Source organism: Cavia porcellus, unplaced genomic scaffold (assembly GCF_034190915.1).
Source record: "Cavia porcellus strain 051 isolate PalLab524CR breed Dunkin Hartley unplaced genomic scaffold, mCavPor4.1 scaffold_6, whole genome shotgun sequence".
Lineage (NCBI taxonomy): Eukaryota > Metazoa > Chordata > Mammalia > Rodentia > Caviidae > Cavia > Cavia porcellus.
This window is the reverse complement of record NW_026947489.1, coordinates 103,136,454-103,156,550: the sequence shown is the minus strand read 5'-3', so window position 1 is coordinate 103,156,550 and position 20,097 is coordinate 103,136,454. Positions and strand designations below refer to the sequence as shown.

General features: G+C 42.9%; 1 protein-coding gene and 1 non-coding gene across 2 annotated transcripts; both read right to left on the bottom strand.

Moving 5' to 3' along the window:
* Positions 1–6,292: 6,292 nt before the first annotated feature.
* On the bottom strand, positions 6,293–18,851 carry Eif4g2 (eukaryotic translation initiation factor 4 gamma 2). The gene is made up of 26 exons (XM_063249778.1): positions 18,751–18,851; positions 18,500–18,666; positions 18,032–18,405; positions 17,757–17,888; positions 17,467–17,662; positions 16,688–16,814; positions 16,345–16,410; positions 15,522–15,662; positions 14,898–15,000; positions 13,679–13,810; positions 13,524–13,590; positions 13,287–13,438; positions 12,692–12,802; positions 12,452–12,535; positions 12,268–12,366; positions 11,886–12,027; positions 11,643–11,803; positions 11,183–11,296; positions 10,301–10,426; positions 10,066–10,170; positions 9,762–9,977; positions 9,419–9,677; positions 8,903–9,107; positions 8,565–8,776; positions 8,365–8,486; positions 6,293–7,121 (listed from the first exon to the last, which is right to left on the bottom strand). Exons 1-26 carry the CDS (start codon positions 18,849–18,851, stop codon positions 7,056–7,058), a joined length of 3,780 nt encoding a protein of 1,259 aa, XP_063105848.1. The 3' UTR covers positions 6,293–7,055.
* Positions 10,988–11,130, bottom strand: LOC111755623 (small nucleolar RNA SNORD97). The gene has a single exon (XR_002790186.1). It is a non-coding gene; the product is annotated as a small nucleolar RNA SNORD97 (small nucleolar RNA).
* Positions 18,852–20,097: the final 1,246 nt, after the last annotated feature.

Below are 20,097 nucleotides of genomic sequence, written 5' to 3'. Positions count from 1 at the left end.
CTCTCATAACTTCACTCCTCCTAACCCCACATTTAATTTTCAGAATTCTGCCTTACCGTGGAAATGTTCCTACCTCAACGTTGTCCTGATATAATGACATGTCTAAATCAAAGGCACCTTTCCCTCTACCTCACCTGGGTCCTTAAATATGACAGTGCCGTGTCTCCTCATAACAGCTTGTCTCTTTGTTTTTCCAGTCTAACATATGTGCATTCACCAGTGAAGTTGTCCTGGCTAAAACACCTGGCACCAGCGTCTACCTGGGCATCAACCTTCATTCCGTTAACTCCCCTAGGCTCTAGTACAGTGCCCTCTGCCAGCAGGAAGAGGTTAAAGAGAGAAATCTTCACCCCTTTTCATAATAATAATCATAAGACGGGATATGAAAGGGTTTTGGCCCAGACAGGACACTGTAGCCAGGAAAGCCTCAACCAGAAGCAGGAAGCCCCATCTCCCCTGCCCCTAGGAATTTACCTGTGATGCCATCTTCCCGCCCCTGGAAATTTACCTATGGTGCCAAACCTAGGACCAATGGGCTAACTGTGCATCTCTAATGCCCCCTTTAGGTTCCACCCCAAACCGAGGCTACTTATGTGCCTCACTTCACATGTTCCATGGAGAGATCGTCGGACTCCAGTGGTGGGGGGTGCTGGTCATCTCTCTCCATGTTCTCAGAATAAAGGCCTCTTTATGTTTTATACTTCTCATCTTTTGGAAATACTTTTCATCTTTTGGAAATAATCCTATCACTTTCAAAGAGAATGTCAGCTTCCCATCATCACCTCGATTGACGTCCAGACCTTGGGAACGTGTGTACTCGGCTGGAAATGTGGGCTCCAGTTCTCAGCCTCATCTGCTTCCGGGTAGGATAGCCGATCCCTCCATGTCCTACTACACTTTAAGAACAATCTTCAAAGCTGGTTTATAGCTTTTCTAACTCTTGAGGTTGTGCAGTCTTAGACCCAGGAGTAACAAAACTCTAATTATTTTTGGACAACTTTGTAAGGGTCTCTAGAAATGTCAAGAAACTAGCATTGGTCAGGGCAATTCCAGGTGAATGTTCTCACAAAGAACAACACTGTTCAACAAAAGTAATCCAAGGGCCTCCTGTCATTGGAGCGAATTGTAATTGTCAGAGCTAAAACATCTCTTAGCTCTTTTCTGAAGAGTAATTCAGGGATTAAAAAATGTAGAGTTGGGGTGTGACTCAGTGGCAGTGTTTGCCCCGCATGTCTGAGGCCCCAGGTTTGATTCCCATCACTGCAAGAGAAACCAACAAGTGACCAGGTATAGTGGCGCATGCCTGTAATCCTAGCACTAGGGAGGCTGAGGCAGGAGGAGCATCTCAAACTTAAGGCCAGCCTAAATTAATAATAGGATCCTGTCTAAAAGAAAAAAAAAAAGCAAACAAACAAAAATAATTGTCATATAATGGGATGATGGCTTCATCTTCCTTGGCTTCAGTTTCTTATATTCAAATCGGGATAATTATGCCTTCATCACAGGATTGTCTGAGAATAAAGTAGTCAGGGTTGAAATGGCCTCTCTTAGGATTTTTCTGTTTCTGTGTGTGTGCATGTGTGCGTGTGTGCGTATGTGTGCATGTGTGTGCGTTTTGGTGATTAAGCTCTGCCTTATCCATGCTAGGTAAGTGGCTGAGCTACACTCTCAGTCCTAAAACTCACCTTTTCTTTTTTGGTGACCACTGGCTTTCTTTTCTTTTTACCCCTGTGGTATTTGGAGATTGAACTCGAGGCCTTCACTCTGAGCTACATCCAGTCCTGTTTTGAGGCAGTCTCACTAAATTACCCATGCTGGCATTGAATTTGTGATCTTTCTGCCTCAGCCTCCCAAGTGCTGGAATTAAAGTGCATGTCGCCACACCCAGCTGATTTTCTTAAGAGCTACTGGCGGTCAATCCTTTAATGTATATATGGCAAATATCTTAGCGGTTTCTTTGTCCTCAATTCTTTGAATTAATAGACAAATATTACTAGACAAATACAGTGAAAATCCTTAAATTTGAGATGCTCCTCCCATCTCAGCCTCCCCATCTATAATCCCTGCTGGATTACAGGCATGCGCCACCATTTTGCTTTGTAGATCATGGATTCCTTTTCCAGACACACGGTAGATTTTCAGTGAAGTTAAGAAAGCTAATGTATTAGTGCCTCTCACTTGTTTGGGTTCAACCTCTGCACCTAGCTTTTTAGTTATAATTTTGTGTTCTTTTTCTTAAAGAGAGTTCTCAAAATTATATAAACATTTTTACTTTCATGTTTACTTTTTTGGTTTTTTGAAACAGTCTCACTATGTAGCACAGGCTGGCCTGGAACTCACTGTATACCCAGATGGACTCAAATTTGTGATGATCCTCTTGCTTTAGCTTCCTGAGAGCTGGGATTATAGCTGTGCACTGCCATGTCTGCCTCAAAATTATATAATCCTACAAAATTTGGAATATCTTCTCATACTAAGAAAGGCAGTTCGACCCCAAATTATAGAAACTGCTTATGTGATTGTATATTTGGGGGATTATTTTTATTTTCCAGTTTTTCAATACTAAAGTGGATTACTAGTGCAATAATCCCTTAGAGAGTTCTTAGCACTAACTGGACCTGTTATTCATTCATTCATTTATTCCTTGGTTAATTCAAGACTTGCCTTCACCCTTTGTACTCGACTGAGCTGTGAGAGCAGTTGGCACGGTGGCCCTCACCGGAGATGATGATGTCAGAGTACCCCCAGTGGAGTGGCTTCAGACACCAGCAGTTGATGTTCTCAGTACTCTGGAGGCGAGAAATCTAAAGCAAGTTGTGGGTGGGGCCTCGGATGGCTGTGGGGAAATTACAGTTTGTGCCTTCTTAGCTTCTGGTGTTGCCCACAACCCTCGTTCATTGGCTCATCATCCTCCATCCTAATGATTCATTACTTGATCACATCCACAGCAGTTTCCAGGTGGGGTCATTTAGGTGCTGGCAAGGACTCCACATATCTTTTGGGATCAAGGGGTACCACTCAGCACACGGAGGGAATTGAGGCTGAGTATTCTCTGGCTCACATCCAGGCAGGAAGAGCTCGCTGCCTGCGGGTGGGTGCTTTCTTCCCCATCCTCTTTTCCTGCCTCCTCTGTATGGGCAGTGCAGTGCAGTGGTTAGCAGCACTAGCTCCTGAACCACAGGCAGCAGTTCAGGTACCACTCAGGACTTCAGCTGTGTGAGCGTGCACTTGGAAAGTGTGCCGAAGGGCCGTGACTCCTCACCAAATAAATAAGCAGCATCCATACCACTCTATTCCCTTTACCTTGTTTTATTTCTCTACAAGTAGCATGTTTACTCCGGACATTTTTACTTAGTGTCCTTCTCTCCTGTCACTGGTTCTGCTTCAGATGTCCAGCTGACCTGAGCAGCCCTTAAGTGTATACTGCTTATCAGTCACATCATGGTGACACCTGCAACTGACAGGGGACCTATTTGAGGGTGGAATTCTCCCTTGGCCTGTCTCTGTGTGTCTACTAGTCTGTCCCACTTTCTTCTGGGGTGTAGGGCAAGAACCTTGTGTGATACCTGCTGGGGTGGGCCTGCGGGGCCCAGCAGAGGGCGCTGTAGACAGCGCTCCTCCTGGGTGGCAGTGCTGGGTCCCAGCCTGCTGAGACCGCTCCAGCTGTGTGCGGTGGGGTGGGGCAGGGCGGGCATCTTGTGTGTCTGTGTCATTTCTGCCATGCTCTGCTGTGCTCAGGAATCTCCTGGGCCTGAGCTTTTGCTTTTCCTTGTCAGGATGCCTCTCAATCTAGAGACAAGCAGAAAAGTGCTTTGCAAGTCCTGATGGTTACTGTGGGCCGGCACAGTCCCTGTTGGGGTTGAGTGCCCCTCACTCACAAGAGGCGATGGAATGTGTTCCTGCCTAGAGGAGCGGTGATGGGTCTCTATGGAGGCGGGAGAAAGACAAAGCTGAGCTACCAGGCGGAAAGGGCCACCTTGCCTGGACAGCCCCCATCACTAGTTCTTTGGGATGCTTCCTTCTCCCAGCCAGCCTGGCACCTTGTCACATCCCAGAAAGACCAGTGTCCTCCCCATGGAAGGCTGCTCCTGAGGCGGTGCTCACACTTACATGCCCACATCACTAAATTACTGCGCTGCAGGGAGCCTGGTGCTGCACTGGAAGCACTGGGAATTGGTTAACTGGTGACCATCACACCTGCCAAGAACTGGTCAGATCAACCAGCATTCTCTCATATGCCTGTTTATAGCTGCTGCATAGTGCACTGGGCAGGTAAGTAGACATTCAGTTTAGGGTCAGCTAGAAAGCTCATCCCAAGTGACATGAAGTCAATGCAGTTTTGAGGTCACCCTCAATAGACTCTCAATCCTGCGTATTTTATATTTAGGAACCCATCCTCCCGCCAAACTGTTTACATTTTACATTGACCAACTTGAACACCCTGCATTTCATTACAGATCCCCAATTTGGGATCAGAGCAGTGACTGAGTACCTTGTTAAGACAGGTGGGAAGCAAATAGGGCTGAGATCGCAATTCAGTGACAGGGGTCCCATGATGGGCAGGTCTCTGGTTGGAGCTGCCCCTTCAGTTCCCTTCCTCCCACACTTGCAGAACTGAGGCCCCGAAGGCCTGATCCTCTGCTCAAGTGCAGGCCCGGAGGTATAAAGTATAAAACCCAGCTCAGCTAATTGTTACCTGTGGGCGCTTCCACTGGGGATTCCTCGCTGGCTGGCATCATAGATACTGGCAGGGGAGGTACCAGGGCCCCAGCCCAGCCACATTAGTTCTGTGCTTCAGGTGCCTATCCTTGAAGGCTTAAGTGAAATTCCAACAAACTTCCTTAATTGTCCAATTTTCTTTATAACCCCAAATTGATGTGGTACAAATAAATTAGTCTCAGCATCGGCAGAGTGAAACTTACAAGACTGAGAGCCTTTGTGCTGAGGATGAGGTGGGACACCACGGGGCAGAGAGGTGCGACACTGCGGGGCCAACAGTGGACACAAGTATTATAATAGGAGGGCCAAATTCGGGACTTTTAAGATTCCTATTGTTCTGGATGTTGTCAACAGATAAGTGATCTTGGTGGTCGGGCAGTTTTCATCAAACTGAGTGGCAATGAGGCAGAAAAATCAACTGAGTTCCTCTACCTTGAGAAGGCTTTGCGGTGGGTGGGGGTACAGCTTTACTGAGGTTTGAAGCTGGATGAGTTGAAGGAAATGTAATGAGCAACTGGTCAAAAGCAGAAATTCAGTACAATAAAGACGTACATGGCCATTTGCAATTTCTGTACATGCAGACAATGCTGGGGAAGTCATTCATGCAAGGTATGGATAGAACACACCCTAAAAACAGCATTCTCTCCAGGGGCACATGAAGTATCTCAGACACTCATGAAACATCAGGGGTGGGAAGATAAAGCACCAGTTTAACCACAGAGCAGCACACACCAACTTCAGCTCTTTCAATCCCTTCTGCTCAGTTCCCCAGCTGAACCAGAGCTTGGCTGTGAACATACTCTGGTGGCTCATGCAGCCCTAAACATGTGACCACTGCAGGTCAGATCACTTTTCTACCCCTTGGGGAGTTGGACAGAGGAGAAAACACTGCAACTTAACAGCTTTTAGTTATATAACCTTCAAAGTTAAGTCTTTTGAAACTCAAGCTTGTGCTTAGCTTTAATTTTGCTGTACCTGAAATATCCACCAAAAGTTATAAACTGTTGACTGCTCAGAACACACAAGGTACCTGGTTCAGTGACTTATCATTGGGGGAGGGGGGGCTCTCTAAAACCAAGACTGGGCTTTTAGGTACCAAGCCATGGTACAGGTATGGCTAGAGATTTCAGCAGTTTCTAAAACTAAACTTTTTAACCTCCACATAAACTTCCAATTGGACCAAGTCCAAGAACTTCCCAAGGACACAGGTTTCTTACAAAGAATGGGATCTCTGGGAAAGGCAAGGACAGCTACTGGGAGTGACATCTGTAGCACACTATGCTCAGACACAAGTCTATTTCAGTGTAACAGTATGTTACTGTTCTGATTAGTTCTAATAAACTGACATAAGGAGAAATTAGTAACTCTGAACCTTTGCCTCATCATGAAACAGGAAACCTAAGAGCACAGGAAGAAAAAATTAAGATGTCATAGACCTGTACTAACTTCACAAAGAATCACCTTGTATTACACACATATACTAATAAAAAACTGTCAACTGAAACGGGTGTCTTGCTCCTCAAAAGCTTAACAGTTCTCTATAAACCTTGACACTTAAACAAATACAACTGCATCAAGTATCACAATGTTTATTGATAGATACAAGTATATAAAATCAGGGCATGAACATGACTTGATAAATTAAGTAGACTTAATTTCAATACTATAATAAGAGGGACCAATTCAAATTCTCACCATTTGTTTCACACCCACAAAAACCACTTCAAGGGCATTAACGATCTCTCAAAACTGATCAGTTTTGTGCAAGTAAACCATGTTTCTTTTAAAAAGACTTGTGCACTTGCCCAGGCTCAAGGATATTAAAATCTAGCACATAAAGCCCATTACTAGAGGTAGAAATACAGGCAATATACTATTACGGCAACAACCATCAATTACAGTTAAGAATTTTTCTGTAACAACCAAATGGATAATCAAATATTGCAACAACTCAAGTATTACTGAGCAAAGTGCATTTCTACAGTATTCAGTGTTGCTATTCAGTTTTCTAACTTAAAACAGCCTATGATAACTGGCAGCGAAAAAGGTCCTTGCAATAGACTGCCTCTGCTTGAGAACTTATGATGTAATTATTGCATGCTGCTAATATACTATCTAAACATTAAAGATACTCCTAAAATATTTGATGGTAGACTATGATTAAGACGTTACACTACAAAAAAACCTTATGCAGAAGGAAATCCTAAACTGACGTGCTTCTGCTTTAAATATTGTGAAAACATTACAGCGGAATGAATTTTCGCAGTGGTTAGGTCAAATGCAGTTACATCATAGCAACAGTATGTTTTGCACAATTTAAGGCTTTGGCTGGTTCTTTAGTCAGCTTCTTCCTCAGATTCTTCTTCTTCAGCAGTTTCTAGCCAAGTCAGCCACTGATTTACCTGTGAATTGGATTTGTAAGTTAAGCAGTATATATAACAGATAAACTCCCATGTTTTACTTTGCACCACATATATTTTAGTAAACAGTGGTAAATGCAGTATTTATAAGTTAGTATTAGTATTTATAAATTAGAGTTTAATAAATTCAAGGCCATTTCAATTACTTTCCCAGTTCCATTTCAGGATCATTCAGACTTAGCCTAGAACTATGACTCCTCTAAATCTATCAGCCAGACTTTGGGGTGAGGATGATCCTCAAAAGCAGACATCCAGTTATACCCCAGAAGTATTTATTCCATTAGATCTTTCCCCAAACAGGGCCAAGACTCAGTGCTGCAAGGATGGCCCTCACTGGGCTAGGTATAACCTTTAGGAGTAAAGGTAAGAGGTCATAAAAATGTTTATTTTTTTGAAAGTTTTTTTTCAAAACAAAAATCCACTTTATTGGAAGATTAAAAAAAAGTACAAAATTTCAAAGCACATCAATCAGGGGCAACAACAGTATACACTGCACATTGTCAACATCCCCATATCATTTACCCAGAGCACAAGACATCTGCATTCAACTGTCCGAACAATACCAAGTATCTCTCGTCGGCAAACTCAAAATTAGTGTAACTATCTTATCTATTTTTTATATACCTATACATAGATGTATGTATTAAACCAGTGTTTATAAACCAAAGCCTGGTCATAAAAACTACTAACAACAGTATCTTATATACCATAAGATCTATCATATCAGAACCTTTGGAATCAGAATGAGAATCTGCTTTTAAATTACTCAGTAAGTGACCTTATACGTGAATTCTTCCTTGCAGGGGCTGATTCCATTCAGTAAGACAAAACCAGCAGCAAAAACCCACAGTTTCTCTCCTTAAATGAATTAAAAAAAAAAGACCCTCATTTTCAAATTTCCATAACCTCCTGATATGATTACCCAATTTGATGAGTTATCTAGTAACATTTTCAGACTAAAACTTTTAAGTATGATTTTAAGTCAGTTTTACACCACTCTGCCCCATGGAAACACGACTCCAGCAAGCTGAATCTGTTGTTTATTCCTTCTAAGGCTTTCCTGAATGTATTGGACCAGTGCCCCAAACTGGAAGTTGACATCCCCTTGGTGAGTAGTAAAATCCACACGGGTGAAGAAACCATCTTTCACTTGTTTACAAAAAACGACATTCACTTGAAATATTAAAAACCAAAGAAAAGCAAGCCAAATTTCTTTAACATTTACCTGGAATAAAGCCTTGCCTTTTCCTGGAAATTCTTGGGTTATATCTTCTTTCCAAGCCAAGAAAGCTTCCTCTTCAATAATTTCCATGTCATAGAAGTGAACAAAAAAGCGGAGTAACATGCCTAAAACCCCAAACAATCCCATTATTCAGTTGCTCTCTCAGTAGGCCCCATGCCCATCCCTGGGATGGACCACCTCACCTTTTGGGAAGTTGCTGTTGTAACAGTGCACCTGCAGAGCGTACAGGGCACTGACCTGTAGATCAACATGATCGTGAAGGAATTTCTGCATCACTGGCTTGAAAGACAGCAGCAGCTGTTTTTCCTGCTCTAGCTGTTCTTTGGAAGGAGCAGAAGAAGAATCTGTCTCATCACTGGGTGGGCTCACTTCACTAGAAATATACTGTAAGAAGCTGGGAAGGAAAAAAAGGTCTTGTCAGATGACCAAAGAGAATTTTTTGGCTTGAAGAAACAACTCACTACCACTTTTTAGACCTGCTTTTCCCCTAGATATTAAAAATATAACTTTATCATCTTACCTAGTCATTAAGATGTTCACAAATCCTTTATCTACATGAAGCTTGGGAGAGATGTTATCTTTTATCCATTTATATATGGTTTGAGGGGATGGATCCAACTTTATCTGCTTCAACAGTTCCTTCTCCAATTTGAGGAGTGGGAATAAGAAACTCAGTCCCTTTCCTTCCAAAATCTCCAACATACGGTCCTTATTCTGATCAATTTCTGAAGAGACAAAGCCATTTCTAGAATGAGCAAGTAATTCATTTTATCTAGCTGACCCACCTAAAAAGCAACTTTCCAAAAATTATTTCCCAATGTGTAAGGTTAAGTAACAACAAAGAACCTCTGAAAATCAACTAAATGTCCGATCAAATAAAAGTAAACTGTAATTCTTTATAGAAAGGCACTGAGAGATGTATGTATAGCATTGCTTTTATCATTATTTGGACACGACAGTCAAGTTGCATGACCCACATAAATCCACTCAGGGTAGTCAGAGAGTATGTACATTGAATATTAAACCATTCTCTTACCTGGGAGCATTTTCTGCATATTGACCTTGCTTTGTTGAAAAAGTTCTGTTAGCCATTCTCGATCTTGTAATTTAGCTAACTGCTGAAGACACAGTAAGAAGAGAGGAAAATGGGTGCCACTCTCCAGTGGTTGAGCTAGTTCTGAAATGCTCACCAGCTCTGAAATGATGGCACGAGCTGCAAACTGTGCTAAGTATGATTTCACCAAGGGGATATCAACCTCCAGTTTGGGGCACTGGTCCAATACATTCAGGAAAGCCTTAGAAGGAATAAACAACAGAGTCAGGCTGTTCATATTCAAACTTGAGAAATCTTTTACTACACAAACACAAAAATGTTTTACCTGCATGAAGTTGTCACTTGTGGCAATTCCTTCCTGTTTGAGTAAACTGATCAAAGAACTTGCTTTTTCTTTATCTTCATCACTTCTGTCTAGTGACAAGATGATTACTTTGCTTAACATCTCAGGAAGAAAGTGTTTAGGAGCTCTCATTTCTCTTACACCATTGACAGCCTCATTTGCATTTCCACTATTTAGATACTCAGTTACAACAGTTTCCTAAAAAAAAGTATAAATCCAATTACTTTAGTGCTTTCCCCATCCCTAATATACTCCAAATAGCAATTATGGATTGTTTGACACTCACAGTTAGTTTAAGTAGTTCTTCCTTGGATGGTGGTGGCTTTTTGCTGGTCTTGGCAGGCTTTTCCTGGATAAGTGGTGGATTAGTTTTGAGACCAAGCTGAGGTGTCTGTAAGATAAGCAGTGTGACATGAATGTTTAATTACAAAAAAGCAGTTTATGATGTTGGAAGGGAGAAAGCATCACGTGAAAACAAGTCAAAGTGTAATGACAAATGGTACCTCCCCACAGACCCATACCTGTCCCAGAGGTGGTGTTTGAGTGCGTGGTGGTTGTGCACTAGGAGGAATCATAGTTATCTGGGGCTGAAGCTTTGGCACTTGATTTTTATTCATTAGGAACGACTGAGCAGGCCTCAAGCTAATCTGAAATTGAAAACAGGTCATAATAGACACATAAGTTAACAACACATAGTCACATTAAATGTAATACTTTAACACCCTATAATTAATTCTATATACATTACAGAACCTAAGGCAGAAACAGAAATTCCTCTAAAACCTAAACAGGTTATTCTAAGCTAAGTGCTGTGGTGTAGGCCTTCTGTAAACCCAGCACTCGGAGGCCAAGGCAGGAGGATCTAAGTTGGATGTAACCCTGGGCAACTTAGTAAGATCCTGTCTCAAAAAAAAAAAAAAAAAAAAAAAAAGAGAGAGAGAAAAAATGGCTCGGAATAGTTATAGTAAACAGATCCAGAGTCAATCCTCAATACCACACAACAAAAAGGATCATTTCATGTTAACAGGTTTAATTTCTGACAACTAAAAAATCTGATTGACATATTTGTACCAGAATTCTCCTAGAATTGGCATAATCAAAACAGTGGCGGAAAAAAAGTCTTGCTTTAGTCTTAGCTGAATCACACTACTTTCAGAAACACAGTTATCTTGACAACCATTTTTCTTACTCTTAACAGATTTTTATACTTGCCCTCATATCTCATAATCTTCGCTCATAGGACGCTGGACATCCAAAGAAAGAAAAAGTAGTACAGAAAAAAAGAGAGAAAAGAAAAAGAACTCCAGCATAAGTCCTCTTAATAACGCGTCTTTTTATAATCATCGGGCAGTAGATTTCTGAATTGACAAACTACCATATATAAATAACATAGGCAAATGTACCTCATCTGCATTAAGCTGTCCTTTCTTAGAAAACCGAGGTGGCATATCCTTCGACTGTCCTTGCAGCTGGGATAAGAGTCCCTGACTCTGGTTATGGTAGAGCTGGCTTAGCCCCTATTTCAGAAAGGGAGAAAGAAAGTCTAGATAAAAAGGGCGTCCACAAATTATGGTAATCAAGTACCAAAGGGATGAGCTAAGCTATAAAGAAAGCTTAACTGAATCTGCCCAGAAAAAGTAGGAGACTAAACAGGGAAGAATATAAATCTAACCTCGCTATCAAATAAAGCAATACGATTTTACTAGTGCCTTATTCATTTGAGGACAAGCACTTACTGAATTTTAAGTAATGGTCATGAATGTAAATTTGATTTTAGAAAAAACATCTAATAGCTATACTTCAAGAAAAAGCATTCTAGGATTTAACACTTGTTTTCCTAATCACTATTAATTGTCTTCTTACCTGGCTTTTCATAAACTTGCCTCCCATCTCTCCAAACTGTGATTGTGTGGGAGGCATGATGTGTCCCCCATGGCCATTAAAGAGCTGATTTGAACGATGACGTCCCATGGTGGGTGAAAATCTATCCTGGATAACTCCTGGACCAGTACCAATTCCGCTACCTTAAAATACACACATGGACAACTCTTAAAACTCTGAAATGCTGACATTTTTAGTCTAATCAAGCCTTTTGTTTAAAATTACCTGGCATTTGTCCAAACATATCAGCAAGTCCTCCAAGTGGGTCCCTATCCATTTTCATCCTGGGTGGCATGAACGGCCCCTCCAGAAAGAAGTCACTTCTCATCCCTTGAGCCATAGGAGCAGGAATAAACACTCCTAGATCCTTTGGAAATAAAGCAAAAATTCTCATCTCTGGACACTATTTTACTTAAAACTAAAGTTTATACTCTGGGGAAAATAGGAAAATTCTTATTCATTAGATTGCTACTTATTTCTATAAATATCTTCTTCCCAAAATGGCATATAAGACACTAAACATTAAATTCCACCAAGATGAAACAGCTTTAAGAGGTAAGATGGGGAACTACCTGTGCTACCACAGAAACATGGGAAACTAGCTTACTTTTACTGCATCTTGACGGATTTGATTGATCGTCTTTGGTCCATTGTCAAGAAAAGCCTTGCGAGGAACCCAATGGTGCTCTCGCAACTCTACGGTATCCTTTAAAACAAAGACAGTATAAAATTTTAATATTCCTACACAGAAAAACTATGTCCACCTACATCTTTAAAGAAACCAGTTTTACCTGCAGCAGGAAACGAATCCTTGCTGGCAATTCCTTACTTAACATCAAGGAGCACATTCGGGCAAAGTACTGATCCATTAAGGACTGATAAAATAAAAATACATAATTGGAAGATTTAAAGCAATGTGTACTACTTTAAGACTTTTGATACCTGTACATTATAACCAAAGTAAGTGACTAAATAAAGTGATTCCCTATGTCACAAAAAGGTGCTAGATTTGAATAGAATATTTGTCCTACCTTGGCTCGTTCATGGTCTAACCTAGGTCCCACTGTCCTCATTATCTGACAGAGGCACTCCAAATCCTCTCCCATATCTTTGAGTTGGACTCTCTTCTTCTTTTCCAAAAGCTACCAAATAAAATGCCACATGTTGATGAAATTTCAGTTATTCCAGTTTACACAGTGCTTCTTCCCCCTTAGGTCTGTATTACTCCCAATTCCTATAGCAGCTAGTACAGTGCTATCTATGGGTCTGTGTTGAATTCCTTCCACAAATTATGCAATTTAAAAGCATACAATGGGGATTTAGCTCAGTGGCATAAGCACCTGCCTTGCAAGCGTGTGGTCATGAGTTCACTCCCTGGTACTGATTTAAAAAAAAAAAAAAAAAAAAAAAAAGCAAGCATACTATGACTTTACTTCTACTTTTTTTTTTTTAACTTGTACTTTTGTAAAACCCAGTGTATACTTCCATATTAGTTACCTTTTGGTGGCCATCTACAGGCTTAATATCCACACACTTTCTCAGCTAGCATAAAGCAATTAGAGTTGACTGATTCTCAATACTGTTCCCATTATCTTAATGGAAACCTAACCTGTCCATCATACTTACTGTTTTGATGCACTTATGAAGGATAGATTCATGAATAAGATCAAGCTTGCCAAGTTCTCCAATGAATTTGATGTTCCCCAACATCTTGATCTTAGCAATGGCTCTCTGTTCCTCCTCCTCAGGGAGAAGGGGATTTTCACGCTTATCATAGACTGAAAGGAGAAAAAAAACAACAAAGTCATTACTTGGCAGTCAGCATTTCATGTATATTTCTATTTAATATAAAAAAATTCTTACCATCAACATTTCTGGTTCGGTTTTCAAATTCATCTTGTAATTTGGAAATTAGGAGGCGTCTGAATGTCTGTTTGGAAACAAAACCCATTTGTAGGCTTCACTAATGTAGTCTTTCAAACCAACTTTATAATAAGCAAACATAAACTACTACTCACTGTGCTTTGCTTCTGTCCTGGTTGACCCTCTGCTGCTGGGCCATCAAAGTTTGGTGCATCTTCTGCCAATCGCAGACATAGCTGAGCATAAAGCGAGCTATACTTTGGCTCTTCTAGGGCTTTGTCCACAATCTAGAGAGAAAATGTTATTTTATTTATATTTTTGGTACTGGGGACTAAACTCACAACCTTGTGCTTGCCAGGCAGGCACTTGTGCCACTGAGCCAAATAATCCCCAACCCAAGAGAAAAATATCATTTTTAAAATCTAAACTGGAACCTTTGTTGTGGTACAAGGGACTGAACTCAGGGCCTTGCCTTTGTAAAAACTCTTATCACCAAGCCCTTAAAAATATGACTCTAAGTTAGTAGCTGGGATTGCAGATGTGCTATAGTGGAAACGCACGGTCCAACAAATTAAGACTTCATCACAAATTACTTCTCTGCCTCATTTACAGTAAGGGAAAGAGAATGTTTCCTGTGTAAATTAAATTAGATAATACAGACCAACTATTTAGCAGACACTCTGGGAAAATTTCAACTTAAATGTAAATGTTAAGCCTGTACACATTGCACCAAAAATATCCAATTATACTGATTTTCATGTAGTTGCATTCCTCTCCTCCCTATTGGAAAATACCTTGGACAGAACAACTAGACACTGGAGGGCTGAGGATGTAGCCTACGTTAAGAGGGTACGCCTAGCAAGCTTGAAGGCCATGGACTTAATCCCCAGTACTGCAAGACAAACCAAAACAATACTGGAAGCATTATTAACTTTTAAGTCCAAAACAGCATCTTTTTTTTTTTTTTGTCTTTTTCGTTTTTATCAGTACCAGGGATCGAACTCATGACTGCCTGCTTGCAAGGCAGGCGCTTATGCCGCTGAGCTAAATCCCCAGCCCCTCCAAAACAGCATCTTTCACAAAAGGTAAACCAAATGCTGATAGCCTCAGCATAATTCTCTATGCATAGTGTAACAACTTAAAATTTAAAATTTTTGAGACAGACTATATATTCCAAACTTGAGGCAAGCCCTCCTCAGTCTAACACTTAAACTGATGCCAATTTAAAAGTCAGCAGTTCTTTTATCTCTACTAGTATTCACATAAATATATACCCATCTAGCAAACACCTCATGACTTTAATAATTAGTGGTAAAAACACCTAAGGCTTGTTAAACGTTTCCCTTCTCCTTTGAGCCAAGGTTTAAAACTTACCAGCAGTATGACCCCTTTAAGGATGAGTTTAGACTCTACACCCACATTGAGGAGCTCAAGGCATAGCTTGTCAAACTTCTCAGGAGTAAGCTTATTTAATATGCTATGGGAAAGAAATCATGTTTCAAACATCAGCTGATACAGAACTGTAGAAGTAAAAAACTCAAATTGTGTATTTCTACTTGCTCCCTTTTATACCAAGACATGCATTCTTATATAACCAGAGATGTTAAAATGAACTTCTATCTTAGAGTATTACAGTACCTGTTATGAGGTTTGACAAGAAACCTTTCTCTAAGCCCAAAGCGCAAGGGCCTCATTATCAGGGATGGCCCATAAGCAGTGACCATTGTACTCTATTTAAGAGTTACATACCAGGCCAAAATAGAAATGCCAGCACAAGAGTTATGAGTTATAACTCAATAACTACAAGCAACTGTAAACCCTGCTTCAACTGATGCGCTGCTCAGTTAAAAAAAAAAAAAAAGTCAACTGTCATCACTACCTTTATCAAAATCAACTCTCTGGATACTAAGCTTGCTTTGTGAATAGCACACCATCACCCACAGAAATACAGCTAATTCACACATCTTCCCTTTCATGAAAACAGACTTAGAAACTTACCCTCTTACTTTCCTGAAGATTGCATCATGTCGTTCTTTTTCATTTGCGGAGTTGTTTGCTGCGGAGTTGTCATCTCGTCTAGTGCTTCGTGCAGGAATCCATTTCTGAGCGTTTTGCCCTGGGGTTTTCCCCAGGAACTCGCTGATTAATAAAAATCAAGTAAGACAAGAAAGCTTTAAAAAAAAAAATCCATGATCTGGGATGTAGCTCAGCAGCCCAGTGCCTATATGGCAAGCATGAGACCCTGAGTTTGATTCCTGGTACCCACTCCCAAAATCCAGCCACATATCAGATGCCACAATGCTCAGAAATTCTGCTATATACAGTAAAAATGTAGGCTCTTCTCAACTTCCCCCACAACAAAGCAACACTGGAAATCACTGGTTTCTAACCTTTAGTACATATAAATATCACTTAAAGGACTTTATAATATATAGGCCATTCTGTTTTTGCTTTAGCAGGAGTGGGGCAGTGCCTGAAGAATGCATATTTTAGTACACACTTTCAGGTGGTGCCAGTGCTACAGAAGTCAGCAGTTAAGATGACTTTTAAGGCCACATTCCACACACTTTACTAATACCCATTAGAAGAGATTGTAAGGGATTTCAGAGCAACCCTCAGTAAACACAACTCAAGAATAGGAGCAGGAAAAAGTCACTTTGAAAGCCTCAACTCACATTAGATGATCTAGAAATGGAATAAGCTAAAGGGAACGTTCTGTATTTAGCATTAGTTAGCAGAAACCAACACTCCCAAAAAGATTAAGATTCTTGATCTCTATTACCATACACTGTTTTAGGCTGTTTTTACCCGTTTATCATACCTGTTGCCAGCAGTCTTGGGATAGTGCTGAGGTGCACCCCTACTTCCTCCTCCGCCCGAAGAAGCACTAAATACAAAGTGGAGGATTAAAAAAAACCCCTTTACTATACAGCACCAAGTATTTAACTAAAAAGAAACGATTATTTTGGATTGCAAAAATTATACCACACATGCAGACTAAACATGGCCCCAAAAGAACCCCAAATAATCACATTTACTAGTAGTAACTACTAGAAAGCTGTCATAAAATTTGAGGTCTATTAAAAATACAGTACATCAAGTCAGAATTATTTGCGGTTTTGATTCGACTTTTCACAACAATGCCAAAATAAATCTACTCATACCTGAAACGAGAAGCACCCCCTTCTGCAATCGCACTCTCCACTTTGGCGGCTTGACAACGAAGAACCCTCAAAAGAATAATATTAATGGAAGGGGTGGGGAGGGGAGGGGATGGGAGAAATGAAAAACCTAGAACGAGAAAGAGTACCAATATTAGACTTCACTAACAGGGATCTATAAACCTTCACGCAACTATTAAAATACTTAAGGTGGGGGCACTGCAGTTGATTCAACTTTCACTGCATTGCGGGGCTCATAGGACTAAAATGGAATGTACTCAGAGACACAAATGGACAGTAGATTCTATTTTGCTTAGCCACCTGGAAATTCCCCGGCGTTCAAGACCGCGAAGAACAGCCTTCACGGAAACAACGTCTCAAACCGCTCGGACCCAGGCGACACTCCAGGGCCCTGAAACCTGGCCCGAAGGACCCACGCCGCCGCACATGTGGCAGCGCCGCCACGCTCCGTCCCCTCCCGCCGCGGGCGCGGGGCCGCTGGCCGCAACATGGCAGCAGGAACCTACGCCGGTGGCAAGCCGCGAACAAAGGAGCGGCAGTTCCTCCCGCCGCCCCGAGTCCGAGAGCGCGGCTGCGGCCCCCAGGCCGGGAGGCGCCGGCCGCCTTGCCAGCGCAGACCGGCCCTTTGTTCTCGGGCAGGAAGGCGCCTCGCACCACCGCCGCCCACAGGTCCCCGGGGACGGCCGCCCCACCGCCGCTCGGCGACAAAGGGCCGCGCCCGTCCGGCCCCCACTCCACAGCCCCGCGGCAGGCCCGCACACCTCCTCCCCACTGGCGGCCGGACCCCGGGGAGCCAGTGCCTCGCCGGTCCCGCGCCAACGGCCGGGTCCTGCCCGCGTCCTCGTCGCTCCAGCGCGCGCCCCCGTCAGGCTCGCCCGCCGGCCGACACCGCGCTGGACTCCGTCGCCCCGGCACGACCCGGCGGTAGCCACAACAGGATGCACTTTCCCTTCTAGTCTGTCAGCACCGGGAAGACAGCAGATACCAGGAATTTCCAGGCGTCCGAAATGCAGAAGAAACGCTCAAACAGAGACGCCCCGCCCGGCTCCGCCTGCGGCCGCCATTTTGTACCACTCAAGAAGACACGGCCAGGGACGGCGGCCATTTTAGAGCGCTCATCGGTGCCGGCGGCGCCGACTCCACTCACCTTCACCGAGAACTCAGCAGCTGCCGCCGCAGCTGCCTCCTCAGGATCCGGTCGTCGGGGACGGGGAAGGGAGGGGGAAGGGGAACGGAAAACAAAAAAGGGGGAGGGAGGGGGAGGAAGTTTCGCGGACTGGAAACTCTCAGCTCAGAGGAGTCGCTGCTGCAGCCACCACCCGGTACCCGCGGCCACCTCCATAGATCTCCAACTCGCTGCTGGCGCTGAGGCGTGTCTGAAGCCGAACTTATCACTCTAGGGCAGCCGAACCCACCAGAGCCGCCCCGAATGGCTCCTTTGCTACCCAATCGGCAGCCTGGTTTCCGCCCACCACCAATCCGCGCCCGGCATTGGGGCGGGGCCACAGGGCAAGTTTGGTTGCGGCGCAGCCCCGCCGCAGTGCGCAAACCCGTATTCGCGAAAGGCTCTGGGGCCAAGCCAGTGGCGTACGGACGGGGCGTGGAGCGCTGTCGGGCTGCGACCGCCGGTGGAGGGCGGTGAGCCCCTGGAGTCTGTGCTGCTCTGCCTGCCTTCTCTTCCTGCACGGCCCCTTTGTTCCCTGCGTGCGGTTCCCGTTGCACGGGCCCCTTTTTTCTCACCCTCGTTTTTGCCACGGGAATACGGAAAGAAAACGCGCCTTTCTCTCACCTTACTCGACTCCGGCTCGTGCTGGGGCGGAGCACTGAGTTTCCTGGCGCCCCCGCGGAGCTGTGAGCGCAGTCCCGGGTCCGACCTCCCTGGGGCCGGCCGCTGGGCCTGGCGCCCCGGGGACGCCGCGCGGGGGATCGCCTCTTGTGTCCAGCTCCTCGCCTTCAGCAGCCTTTAGGGAGATTCCTGAGGAGTCGAGGCATGCATCCCAGCGCGAAGGGAAGGCGTTCGCGCCTTGTGGAATCGCCCTCCGCACAGTGGAAGGCCGGGACGGAAGGAAGGAAGGAAGTCCGGCTGGTTGACCGTGTCCCTTGGGCTGGAGTGTGTGGTCCGCGGCTGCCGGGGATGCCCACTCATGCCAGGCTTCCCAAGTGTGTGCACAGCGCGGGCGTCGGAATTTAAACTACTCGCTTTATTTTTATTTTCTATAAAGCCCGTTAAAGATTGTAAATGAATTTTCATTTTATGTAATGTCTACATAAGTGAGATTAGGGTTTTCAAAGCTGGCAGGTGGAGCATTTGTACTTTTCAGATAATACTCTAAGGATGAGTTGGTGTTCCATCGTTTGCGACAAAAAATGGAGTCCTAAGTCCCGTTTCCAGATACTTAACAAAAATGTCCCTATCTCCATTTTGAATATATAGTTCCTAATACAATGTGTAATAAGTGTGTGTGTTTTAACATGCATGACCCAAAAGTCATGCGTGTAAAGGGCATGATTTTCAAAGCCCCAAACTTTGTTTTGACATGTTAGAACATGGTTCTGAAAGCATAAGAGTAGATAATATAGTTTTTAGGAGTAGCGCAACGTACTGCACATCCCAATCTGGTAAGAGGGTGTGGTGTGGCTCTGAAGGTGTCTAGTACCATTCTAGCGTCCTGTAGATCTTTGCCATAGAATATTAATTAGTTTCCCACGTATTACATTACTGCAACGAGGGCTATTAAATCAATGTCACTTCAATTTTAACTGGTAAAGTCATTGTCAGTCTTGGAGCTAGTTTCTGTGTTTAAAAAAGAGCAAACGTTTTTGGGAAACGTACAAATTTTGTTTCAAATATAAGAGGTTTCACTGTGATTTTGGGACACTTCTAGCTTCAGAATACAAAAATGCTTTCATATATGTGATTTTTGCATAACTTCTTTCACATTTCTCGGTTCTGATAATAAATACTGTACATTTGTTTGACAGTTTGAAGAATAGTGTTTGAAAACATACTCGTCTAGGTGTCAAAGAGAATAGTCATTTTGCTCTATAGCCTGGATGTTCTAATAAGGAGCTTGAAACTCACTAAAAATTCTAAAGAAGGTTCTACTTTGCTAATTGTGAATCCCTCTGCTATGAGCTTTGCAGCAAGTATGAATGTATGTGAGAGACTGAGGGAGGGCATAACCAAGGTACAAAAATAAAAATATGGCTGAAACACAATCTTTCAATTGTCTTTTAATCATTGGGAGAAACAAACATTCAAAGTTTTGAAATGTTTCCATTACAGTTTGAATACCTAAAAATTTCACTAATTATCTGGAATTTATGAAGTGTGACTGTAAAATGTGGAAAAGTTAAATTAAAAACATTATGGAATGTCCTCATTCATCTTT

Coding starts and splice junctions, on each gene's coding strand:
- Eif4g2 (XM_063249778.1), bottom strand. CDS start 18,851: ATGAGTGGGCATCCCCGGCAGCCGCGGACCACACACTCCAGCCCAAGG. Junction 15,001..15,521: donor ATCTTCAGGAAAGTAAGAGG/GTAAGTTTCTAA, acceptor TCTTTCCCATAG/CATATTAAATAAGCTTACTC. Junction 11,804..11,885: donor TATGTTTGGACAAATGCCAG/GTAATTTTAAAC, acceptor GTGTATTTTAAG/GTAGCGGAATTGGTACTGGT.